The 12162-nt window shown below is 52.5% G+C and overlaps 1 protein-coding gene and 1 long non-coding RNA gene across 3 annotated transcripts in view; one reads left to right on the plus strand and one right to left on the minus strand.

Annotated features, from left to right (window-relative positions):
• Positions 1-8694, minus strand: part of USP20 (ubiquitin specific peptidase 20) — a gene marked incomplete in the record, with an annotated part of 41045 nt that extends 32351 nt beyond the window's left edge. Inside the window, 6 exon segments of the mRNA XM_014583215.2 lie at positions 1189-1320; positions 1669-1731; positions 4295-4348; positions 5650-5746; positions 8062-8173; positions 8388-8694. Of these exon segments, the coding sequence (XP_014438701.1) occupies positions 1189-1320; positions 1669-1731; positions 4295-4348; positions 5650-5730 (330 nt within the window).
• Positions 8695-8792: 98 nt separating this feature from the next.
• LOC102495851 (uncharacterized) overlaps positions 8793-12162 on the plus strand; it is a 6004-nt gene continuing 2634 nt past the window's right edge. Inside the window, exons 1-3 of one of the 2 annotated variants that reach the window (XR_001369582.2) lie at positions 8793-9042; positions 9486-9977; positions 12026-12133. This is a non-coding gene — a long non-coding RNA (uncharacterized LOC102495851). Of the gene's footprint in view, positions 9043-9485; positions 9978-12025; positions 12134-12162 lie in introns of those variants that run through there. The other variant, XR_337065.1, reaches the window with a different exon arrangement.

The following is a 12162-nucleotide window of genomic DNA, read 5'->3' on the forward strand; positions in this document are numbered from 1 at the left end:
GTGGGGGGGGTTCTGGTCTTAGAGGGTGGTGGCTGGACGGTGGTGACCGGCTCACGGAGGGCCTGGTCTCATGGACAAACTAGCATCATGCTGCGAGAGAACTGAGCGTGTTCTAAGTCTTGTGAGAAGGGGATTGTTCTCCCGAGAGGGGGTTACTTTAAACAACAGAGTGCCTCCATGCTCTTCCCCACACTGCACACGCCTGCCTGTGGGCCACGCTGTAGGCCGGCCAGGTCAGGTCAGCCCTACCCCTGAGGACTTTCCCAGCCACCGGAGGTCACTAAGCCATATAAACCGGTGCTGTCCTAACTTCACCTGTCTCCAGCATCTCTGTGATACAACGGACCCATCCTGGGTGCACCGTTCCAGAGACTTCGCTAAGTGTTCATGACCATCAGTCGCGCTCACAGGTGCAACGACAAAGGCTTCTCAGTCTTGTTCCGTGACTACGGACTGTGGTTGTGCACCGGGGCTCCCTCCTAGCAGGCGGCAGGCAGTAGGGTTACTGACCACCCCACGGCAGGCCTTTGTCCCCTCACCTGCTGTGGCAGTTGCACAGCCCCCTGCTGCTGAGGGCTATTCTCCAGGTGACAGATGACCAAGGTGGTTCTGGGGTGTCCCCTGGAGTGACTCCCTTAGGATATGTCTTAGCCTGGGATTGCCAGGGACCAACTGTGACCATGTGACAGTGACACCCTCTCCATAAGGCCTGGAAGGCTCTTCACTAGCCCTGGGCCCTGGGCTGCCCCACAGCCCACAAGCTCTTTATTATTATTATTTTTCAGTGAGAGAGCAAGTGAGCGCATGGGAAGGAGAGAAGGTATTTCTGACAGGGTCTCCCATCGTGGTGACCCTCCTGCCAGGCTCCCAGTGGGCCAGCCCCGCAAAACGCAGCCTGTTTTAGGCTGGGCCAGGGACCAGACCCGGCCTCCTGTGAGACCTCAGCTACCATGTAACAATGCCCTCCCATGACCAGGCCCTGCACATTCCCTGAGGGAGGCCCTACCCCTACTCCCGGTGCTCTCTGCACCCTCACGGCCCCCACAGGCCTCGGCACACAGCTGACTCGGCGGGTATCTGAGGACACACTGCCCTCGTCTGGGACCTGCCGACCAGCTGATGCTCAGACCACACTGCACCACGCTCCACTATGTCCCCAACAATCAGCTGACGCCCCTGCACGGTTACCTGCTCGGAGAACTTGGCCGATGAGCCAGGCAGGTGGGCCGCCGGCCGCTGCTCCAGGAACACCTCCTTCTCACAGGCGTAACACCACACCCGGAACGTGGTCAGGTTCACCGTCAGGTTGTGCTTTTTTGCCTAGAGGGTACAAGCCAGAAAAAGGTCGAGGATACACAGCCTGCCAGGTGCCCCATGCCTGCAGCTGCGCTGTGCCCACTCTCCAGCCTCAGGAAGAGGCCCCAGGACACAGGTGGAAGGCCGGCTTCTGAGCACTCTCCAGCCAGAAACCCCGAGGGCTGCCATGGTCAAACAGGCAGCGTGCCAAGTGCCTTCACCGCACTCTCTCCTGCTTCTTGGCAGAAACCCTGCTATGACTGTCCCCATTTTATAGCCCCAGCCGGTAGATGGAGCCAGGAAGTAGCTGGAACTGGGGTTTGCTCCTCAGGCGGTCTGACTGCAGAGTCCACGCCCACGGGCACCGCTCACCTGTGCATGAAGGGTGCTGTGGTCAGCAAAGGATTCTCCGCAGCCAACATAGGGGCAGGCGGCCTGGGGAGAGAGGGAAGGAGAGGGGTCAGGGCTGGCCAGGAGGACGGTGTCGACACAGTGAGTCTCTGACTCCACCCCGAAGGCGGCGACTCTCTTCTCTACCCAACGGATCCCGCGAGGATGGGAGGCTCCACCACCTGGAAGGATCACCTGAACTTGGTGTCTAGCAGGAACGGCCACATCGGCGTCGCCCGGCAGGCTACTGCTCAGTAAGAGCCCAGGCAGGCTCACAGCGATGGCCTGGCAACTGGACTCCAGATCACTTCTACCAAAACCCTGCTTCCTGATGGGTCAGTTACTGGGACCCCGGGCTATAACCTTTCTTTCTCTCTCTCTCCCCCCCTTCCTTCCTTCCTTCCTTCCTTTCTTTCTTTCCTCCTTCCTCCTCCTCTCCTCTTCCTTCCCCCTCTCCCCTCCCCTTTTCTTTTTTCCTTTTTCTTTTTCTTTTTTTCTTTCTCTTTCTCTTCCTTTCTTTCTTTCTTTCTTTCTTTCTTTCTTTCTTTCTTTCTTTCTTTCTTTCTTTCTTTCCTCTCTCTCTCTCTCTTTCTTCTTTTTAGATTTTTGTCATAGGGCACATACGCTTGCTGGAGAGATTTACACACACAGACGGGAGAACTTACCCCCCAGGAGGGATAGCCACACCACAGGCTCCTCTCCTCCATTCTCCCCAGATTCTGGGTCATATCCGGGACTCAAACCATGGAGTCAGCCATGTGGGATCCAGTGCCTTGACCACCACACCATCTGCTGGCCCCCATACCATTTCTAGTGGGGATGCTAACTGGGTGTTCAAACAAGGAGTGGAGGCAGCCGGGGCCCACGTGTCCCTGACAACCCTGCGTCTGCCCTGCACCTTCCTGCCCTAATCTCCCAAAGTCCCCAGCACCTAGTGCCTCACCCACTCGCAATCTCCACTGCACAGGCTGCTGAGGGCTGAGGACCTTTTGAGAAAGGGCCTTGTGGCTGAGCCATAAAGCATGCATCACTTCCTGCAAAAGGTCCCGAACCTGGCTCTCCAGAGGTCCGTGGGCTCCCCTGGGGTAGTGCCAGGTCCACACTACCCAGACAGTGGCTTGCAATCGACTTCATGCTGAGTGACAGCCCCATGGAGAAGAGGCCAGAGCCCCATCAAAGCCTCTTGTCTCCTACAAACACTGACAGGAAGCCCAGACCCCCAAGTCTGTGTCTTGTGTTTCTGTGGATTTCCTTATCTTTTAAGGAGGCCAGCAGGTGGCATAGTGGTTAAGGCACTGAACTCCCACATGGTCGACTACAGTTCAAGTCCTGGACCTGACGGCTTAAAATTCATGCGGGGTGTGTGTGCATGCATTCCCAAAATCCCAATAGGAGAATGGAGTAGAAGGGAATGCAGAGTGGCCATCCTCACCGGGTGGGTGATTTCTTGCTTTCTGTTTCTCTCTCTCCAACGAGTTCACCCACCCTAGAGCAAAAATCTCTCTCTCAAAAAAAGAGACATTTTAAGTATTAATAAGTCATTTTAGTATGATTATAAAATACAAAACATATTTGCAGGAAACCTGAAACTACAAAGGAACAGAGAAACAAGAATCACCCATAACTCGACCACCCAGAGAGAATGGTCATGCGTGGCCATGTCTCCTTTCTCTTCATGGTAAGAGCAACCAGTGAAGGCCCAGGGAGCTGCTCCTCAGTAGAGAACCAAGCTCAAGCCCCATCAACCGCCACACATTGTCTCTTTGTCTTCTATGTCTGTGTTGGATTTTGTCTTCCATGAAGGCCCAATCTTGGGAACCAGCAGGTGGTATGGTGGTTAAAGGCGCTGGACTCCCATATGGCCAACCATGGTTCAAGTCCCAGACCTGGTGGCTTACTTTCTTAATTTCCCTTTCTCCCTTTTTCTCTTTGCTCAAATGGAAAATAATAATAATAATAATAATAAATAAAGTTAAATAAAATAATTCTTTTTTAATTTAATTTATTCATTTTATTTCAGTTTGACCAGAGAGAGACACAGAGAGAGAGAGGGAGAGAGAGAGAAAGTGAGAAAGCAAGCCACCAGGTCTGGGACTCAAACCATGGTCAGCCATGTGGGAGTGTCCAGCGCCTTAACTACCACGCAACCTGTTGGTCCCTAAAATAATTCTTAAAAAAAAAAAAAGAAAAAGAAAAAGGCCCAGTAGTCTTGGCCAACCTGCTTCTCTCCTCTTGGTTTTTTATTTGTTTGTCATTTTTAAAGAGTTTTATAATTTTTTATTTATACTTAATCATTGTATGCCTTTCTAAAATTTAATTAATTAATCGATTTTTAATTTGCTATAGGGTACACGCACTCACCAGAGAGACAAAGAGGGAAAGTGAGAAAGCAAGCCACCAAGCTCAGGACTTGAACCATGGTCAGACATGTGGGAGTCCAGTGTTTTAACCACCATGCCACCTACTAGCCCCTCTTCTGTCATTTTTAATGGACAGTCCTGGAGCCCTGGGCCCTGCCAAGGATTCTGGTGGTGCCCACTAGGAATGGACATTCCCAGCCCAGAGTCTGGGCCAGCTCCAAGCCCCCATTGACCACAGGACCCTTTACCTGGAGACAGGCCCACAGGTTCGGTCCGCTGACACCACATGACTGACAGGTTCCCTGTGTGAGTCAGAGAGAAAGCCATGTGAGCTACTGCAGAGGCTGGACGCAGGCACTGCTCCAGCCTGGAAATGCCCATACCTGGTTCCCCAGGGACGCTCACTCGCCCTGAAGTCCTCAGCCTCAAAGCCTTGCTGGGAAAGGCCTCCCCAGCCTACCATCCAGACCAGGCTCCCGTCAGGGGCTTCACGCATCACTGCTGGCATTTTTTAAATCATATGCTGCACTATGGTTTCAGCGTGTCCCCCAAAATTCACGTGATGAAATTGGCTGTGATGGGTTAAGAGGGTGGTGTGGAAAGGTGGAGCCTTGGGGAGGACGCTGGGATTGCGGTCGTCAGGTAGGGCCCATGACTGAACCCTGGCGGGTTCAGGAGGAGAGGGACGCCTCTGTGGGCACAGCTCTAAGACCTCTCCTTCTGTAAGTAAAGTGAGTCACAAGGCAGCGACTGCGGTGTGCCACCTCATAGGTGAGAAGGGGGAAATGAAAGGAAGTATATCTGCTTGTATTCACAGTAAGAAACTCCAGAAGATACGAAGAAACCACGTAAGTAGCTGCCCCAGGCTGGGATGGGGTGGGCAACAGGATCGGAAGGGACTTTTTGACATTCAGCTTCTCATATTGTTTTATTTTGGGCCTTTTTTTTTTTTTTTTCACTTTGCCTGAGTATACATGTGCTCGCCAGAGAGAGGCAGAGAGAGCAGGAGTAGGCCAGAGCCGCCACCCCTCATGGGGCCTGCCCCTTCTCCTCCACCTCTCCATCTTGCACGGATTCCAAGCACGCACACACATATATATGGTCCCAGGGCGTTTTTCAAGTTGCCGGGGCTGGGACTGAACAGCTCAGTCTGCCACGTGAGCCTCGACTTCCTGGTGGTTAACAAGGCCACAGGCCGGTCCTACTGCTTCATTTTTGAGCCATGCTAAGGTGTTAACCTTTTCAAACACTTTTTAACTTAACAAGATGATGACAACACACCCTCCTATTCAGAGAAGAGGCCTACCTCCCACGTCAAAGCCTCTCTCCCCACCCCCAGCAGCCAGGGACTCTGAAGTCGCACTCACGCCCTGCCAGGGGAAGGCTCCGTGCACCCCCCACAGCTACGCCAGGCAGCACTGGTGGCTCCCAAGGGGCTGGAGGAATCCATAACTAATGGACGAGCACAATCAGCCTCAGCAGACGCCAGCATTTCCATTTACAATGTAGGCCTGCCGGGGGCTGCTGGGAGCCAGTTCTTCCACTGCTTCTGAAACCCTGGAGCCCTGAGTGTGGGCCTTGGCCACAAGGTCTGACCCCTTACCTTAGATTTGAGCAGCAGGTCCTCTTTGGTCACCTCCCCTATACAGTCAAGGTGAGGGCAAAAGTCCCTGGAGTCCCCCATTCTGGTCTGAGCTCACCTACGTGAAGACACAAGGAAACCTGGATTAGCAATGGCCAAGTGTGTGACTTGGGCCTCATGTCCTGGCTCTGCCACACACAGCTGGGGACCTGGGAAACTACTTAGTCTCTGAACTCATTCTCCTTGGCTGATAAGGTCGCCGCCACCCAGGGGGCTACTCCCAGGATTCGTGGAGATGGTGTGTGTCCACCGCTTGGCACAAGGCCTGCAGGACACATGGGGAGGCCGGTAAGGGTGAGGGGTAAGGACTGGAATTACTGGTATGGAAGACAGAGTCCTGCCTACATTCAGGGAACTGCACACCAGAGAACCTGTGCTTTTCTAGGAAGCCAAAGCCATGTCCAGAGGATCACTCCACCCAAGGGTGCAGCACGTGGTGAGGTGGAAAGGCAGGGGGCTGGGGTCGACTTTGGTCTTTGCAGAGCCAGCCAGCTATGTCGACTCAGGAGCCTCTGGGAGGCCACTTATCTCACTCCCTGGCAGGATTTCCAGGTATGAAAGGCTTTAACACACAAACAGGCCAATTGGAACCACCTCCAGGAGTTGTCTCCTGAGAACAAGGAGAAAGCGAAGGGCGAGCCAGCAGACGGCAGCTCACCAAAACGTCGGCAGCTCATGCCTGGGTAGTGAGTTTCAGTCAATGGGAAAAACCAGTTTTGTTGCCATTTTTTTCTTTTTTATGTTTGGCCATAGGATGTGTGTACTCACCGGAGAGAGAAAAAGAGAGACAGACAGAGGGAAAGTGAGAAATTACCACTACCACCACCACCACCACCACCACCACCACCACCACCCCGGGACGGATGGCCACGCCGCAATCCCTTGTCTTCCATTCTCCTCTTGGGATTTCGGGATGCAAGCACACATGACTGGTATGATTTTCAAGCCACCAGGTTCAGGACTTGAACCTCAGTCAGTCATATGGAAGTCCAGTACCTTAACCCCCATACCACCTACTGGTCCCTTGCTTTTGTTTACATGATACATGCTCATATAAAACAAAGTGCAGATGATACGAGAGCCACACGTATGAAGGGAAGAATCCGTGCATTACACCATGTCAAACATCCTTCCCCACGTTCTTCTGCACATAATTTCCTTTTAAATTACGGGGGAGAAACGAGCAAGAGTTCTGTTTTGAAAAATATATGCATCACTCGGGGAGCTCCCTGGTGCTGTCAGACAGCTCTGCACCTGACTGTGGTGGTGCCACACAGATCCACGCGTGTATTAAACTGCACCCAGCTGACACACATGCACGACTCTCACGCACGAAAGTCCACGGAATCGGTCAAACCTGAACAAGCTCTGTGGACCGTACTGATGTCACTGGTAGGACCATGGACACATCAAACATGTGTTTCCTCTGGGGTACGTGGGACCCAGTTTTTGCAATTTCCTGTGAAGCTATAATCATTTCAAAAGCAAACATTTAAAAATAAAGAACTAGGGGCTGGCTGGGGGGTGGTGGTGAAAGTGCTGGCTGGACTCCTCCATGGCTGGAAGTGGTTCAAGTCCCAGACCTGGAGGCTTGCTTTCTCCCCCTCTCCCCCTCTCTCTCTGTTTCTCCTTGATCAAACTGAAGAACAATAATAGCAAATAAGATAAATAATTCTTTTAAAATAAATAAATGCTTCAGCTGCATTAGCAGAACCATGTCCAGAATAGGACTGCTGGTTCTAGCTCCAAGCTGCTGCTAAGGAAGGTCCACAGGTGTAAAGAGAGCTGAGAGAGGTCTCATCCAAGGTAGAGGCTGCTTCTACCCAATCCAGGAGGTGGGCCACCACCCTGTCCCCTCACCCCTGCTCCTCCCCTCCAGCCAGGGGACTGCCAGCCCGACGCTCAGCCAGAACAGAGCTACCGGTGCTGATCAGGTGTCAGGAACTAGCCTTCATGCCATCCAAGCGTCATTTCATTAAAACTCCCCCAGCGATCTCTGAGGCAGCGGACCGGCCCCGGTCACAGAGCTGGAAACGAGGTTCCTTCATGACTATTAAGGTCCTGCTGGCTTGCTCTCTCTTCCCAGCAGAAACCCAAACATGCGCCATCGGGCGGAGCGCTATAACGCACATCAAGGGGCCGGCTTCCCGTCAGCAGCACATGGCCAGTCTGGCTTTGCCTCCACCTCCTCCTCCCTCTTGCTTTTATAGCAAATCCCAGACACACATGAAATCACATTTGATCTGTGTATTTTTTCTAAGAGATAAGGACTTGGAAAGAGAAACCAAGCCCATAGTCACAAATCCATTATTTTGCCTACAGAGAAAATGCCACACTACTCCCTCCACCTTAGGAAAGAGGCTGTGGGCCTACCTCTGGGTCCAGCGCTGCCCGCAGGAAGCGGCCAGCACTCACATTCTCCGTGGACGGCTGCCGGTGCTGGGCTGCAGTGGGCTGGAATGAGCAGAAGCCTTGGGCCAGGAACCTGGGGACAAACCAGAGTGCTGCATGAAGTTTATTTTCACGTCTCTTAGCACCGACTGGAGACTGGTGACTGTCTGGACATCAGGCTTTTAGCAGGCTAGCCACACCCCTCAGTCCACAATAACAACATGTCACTCCTAGGGCAGCTGGAAAAGCCTGGAGTGTTCACCAATGGAGTGAACCCCTGGGGGTGCCGGCCCATCACTAGTCCCTACCTCTGTGATCCCCTGAAAGGGACCTTCAAGAGTCTGAGGAGAGGGTCACGGGGGTGAAGGGCGCTCGTTCTATTGTCCCCTCAGGCTATGTGGCCTGTCGGCCTCTGTGTGGGAATGTCCAGGCCTTGCACACATGCCACTGGGCCCCTCAGATCATCCTCGAGCCCCTCAAGGACCCTCTGCTGCTCAGAAGCCCTGACCCTCATGTCTTCGGCAACGCTAGGCTACAGGCACAGCTGGGGTCAACCACACGTCGCTACTGTCCCCTCCCTTGGCCAGCCACAGTCTCCCTAACGTGGGCAGTTCAAAGAGGGAGAGGCAGTTAGAAGCTAACATTTAAAATAGTCACATGACAATGACAGGGCTCGAGGTTCTAAATTCCGACCCTTGTCTTTCATTTTTTCCCATCGTTCCCGCTGAGGCCAAGTGCCCTGGGTTGGCACTAGTCCTGCGCTGTTTTAAGCTGCAGAGTGTACGTTGTTTGAGCGCCTTTGGTATGTGCCTGGTCCTTCCAGCTGGATGGCAGGGGCCAGGTCATGGCCTCACTGCCCAGGAGCAGGATGGTGTAGGCGGGCCCACGCTTGAGTCTCAAGAACAACCAGACTGAAGTTCCTACCGCCCAGAGGGAAGAAGGCCTGTGGCTGACAAGCCTCCGGTACTCGCCCTACCTCCTCTCACAGAGAGGAGCTTAAGTAACTAGGGGACGCGGCCACCAAGTGGGGGACCCGGTGAGACTGGCCTGGTGCACAGCCTTGCTCTGACTGGCATCGGTAACTTTTCAAAGGACCAGGGAGCAAATATTCCTAGACGTTATGAGTCACGTCGATCTCTGTCGTCTCCCCCAGAGGGCACGCGTGCTTACAAGAGAGACAGACAGGGAGGGAGGGAGTTTCCCCCCCGTGGGGTGTAGTCATGCTGCAATCCCTTTTCCTCCATTCCTCCATCCTGTTCGGATTTGGGGCCCACACACACATGCACCTAGTGTGTTTTTCAAGCCAAGGCCTGTGTTCACACTGCAGTTGAGCCACGTGCGACCCAGCTCTGGAACCGCTAGGCTATGAGGTCAGACCAGTTTGCTTTCTGTTTTTAAATTTTCAGCTCAAGGGCCGTACGAAACAACCCTGGCCCACCGACATCGTATCCTGACCCCTGTTCTTGGTTACTACACTATTCGGCCTCCCAGAAGCAAGCCCAGATCACCGATGTCCACACCCAACTACACACATGTCGCCGACCGTTTAAATAAGACAAATAACAATATTCAAAAGGGCCATCTCTTCATTTATCCTACTAGCCAAAATAGCGAGCAAAGACAAGGAAGACAGTCCCAGTAGCACCGCTGACAGTGACAGGAGGCTAAGTGTAATCCAAGGAGACCACAGGCAGACGCAAGATGGATGCCGCGGTGTACTGCTGTATCACACGGCCATTACAAACGGGCGCGGCCGGCAGGCATGGAGGTTACGCGCTGGATCCCACATACCTGGTGGCACAGTTCTAGCTCCGGACCCAGCAGCCTGACAATCACGCCAGACTGTGTGTGTGTGTGTTCTGCCATGACAAATAAGGCAGCGGGGAACATTTTGGAATGTAAGTCTGACTATATCTTTGATCAAAAGAAAAATGACTAGGTCAAAATGTATGCTTTGAAGGCTCAGAATACGTACTGACAAGCTTCCCTCCAGAGAGCTGTGAGCGTATCCGCCTATCAGCACTGTACAAGTGTGCCCACATAGAAAGTTCAAGGTGGGGGCCAGCAGGTGGCATGGTTGTTAAGGTGCTGGACTCCCACATAGCCAACTATGGTTCAAGTCCTGGCCCTGGTGGCTCCCTTTCTCACTTGCTCCCTCTTTCTCTGTCTCTCTCTGGTGAGCACACATGCCCTATAGCAAACTTAAACAGTAAATTTTTTTAAATAAATAATTTTTTTAAATGTTCAAGGTTTACTAACATTTTGTTTTTGAACCACGGTGAAGAGTCAGTTTAGGGTGTTATGGCATGGTGGTGGTTGGGGTGCTGGGCTCCCACAAGGCCAACTGAGGTTCAAGTCCCAGATCTAGCAGTTTGGTTTCTCTGTCTCTCTCTGATTAAAAAAAAAAAAAAATGATGACAGGGCTAGCAGGGGGCATGGTGGTTAAGGTGTTGAACTCCTACATGGCCAACCACGGTTTGAGTCTCAGACCTGGTGGCTTGCTCTCTCACTTTTTCTCTCTCTCCTCTCTCCTTCCCTTGTCAAATTAAAATAACAACAAATAAAATAAATAAATAAATGTATGTATGTTTTGGGACCAGCAGGTGGTGGAATAGTTACGTGGCTAGACTCCCATGTAGTCGACCATGACCACGGTTCGAGTCCTGGACCCAGTGGCTTAAACTCAGGCCGGCACACGTGAGCAGGCCCAAAATCCCTAGAGGAGAATGGAGAAGGGAGTGTGGTGTGGCCGCCTCCCTGGGGGGACGATTTCTCGCTTTCTGTCTCTCTGTTGCTCTCTGTCACTCTGGCAAGAGCATGTGCCCTATAGCAAAAATCTATCTTTTTGAGAGGTTTTTGCTATAGAGCGTGTGCACTCACCAGACAGACAGAGAGAGACAGAGAGACAGAAAGTGAGAAATCATCCCTAGGGGGGATGGCCACGCCACACTCCCTTCTCCTCCATTCTCCTCTCGGGATCTTGGGCATGCACGCACATGTGCCCAACGTGAGTTTAAGCCACCGAGTCCAGGACTCGAACCGCAGTCAACTACATGGGAGTCCAGCAACACAGCCATTACACCAACTGCTGGTCCTGCAAAAACCTATCTTAAAAGAAAAGGAATTCAGTTTGTGTGAAGGGAAAGCTGAGGGGAAGGACTGAAAACTGTGGGTGCTCAGTATTTCTGCACACAGGCCCCGAAATGTCAGCAGAGCACGTACGTGTAAGGGGGGCTGTGTCTCGCGTCTGAGAGCTCCGTTTTGCTTTATCGTGGTATCCATCAACGATGGCTAACCATTCCCTCAGGGCCAGTGACATGTGGCCCTGGAAAACAAGCTGGGTACGGGCCCTGCCTCCTGGGACACAGAGTGGGGTACTATGAGCAGCCACTAGGACATCACACTGGCTAATTTACTGCCCTCTAACCACAGGGCAGCTGCCTCACATGCATAATCCCAGGAGAAGCTTCCCACTACCCACAGCAGAACAGAGGCGGCTAAGCCCGGGTCCAGCCCTCACTCTGTCACTGAGTTTATGACTTTAGATAAATCACTCACTTTTCATTTCTTCTTCCATAAAATGGGGACAATGATGACAACCACAGTTACTGCAAGGATGGAGGGAGCCAAGGGTTAGGAGGCATTTAGCATGACTGTCGGTCACATGGGCTATCTGAGTAATTCAGATTTTCTACTGATCTGCACAGCAAAAAACGCTCTGCTGATGTTTAGTATTATAATCTGTGTTACTGCCTGTGTGGGGGTCAGAACACTGAAACCGTAGGCATGCAGGTCACATGCCCAAGGGCACATAGAAGGACATCCTCCAGTAGTTCCCTCTGGGCTCCTCAGGCTAGCCAACCCAGCACACACAAAAGCTCAGCTTGGATCAAGTCTGAGGCTCCGTGGGTGAATAACCCTCTGATTCTCCCTGCTTCTTTTTAAGATCCAAGCTCAACTCCTGGTGCTTCTGACATAAAACCTGGTGCTTTAGACATAAAAGAGAAAGCCAGGAAAGGCAGCCCCCATGGACGACAGCAAATCCTTCGCTAGCTTTCCTATCCCGTGGAAGCCCTAATTCCT

Source organism: Tupaia chinensis, unplaced genomic scaffold (genome assembly GCF_000334495.1).
Source record: "Tupaia chinensis unplaced genomic scaffold, TupChi_1.0 Scaffold144168_1, whole genome shotgun sequence".
In the NCBI taxonomy this organism is placed as follows: Eukaryota; Metazoa; Chordata; class Mammalia; order Scandentia; family Tupaiidae; genus Tupaia; species Tupaia belangeri.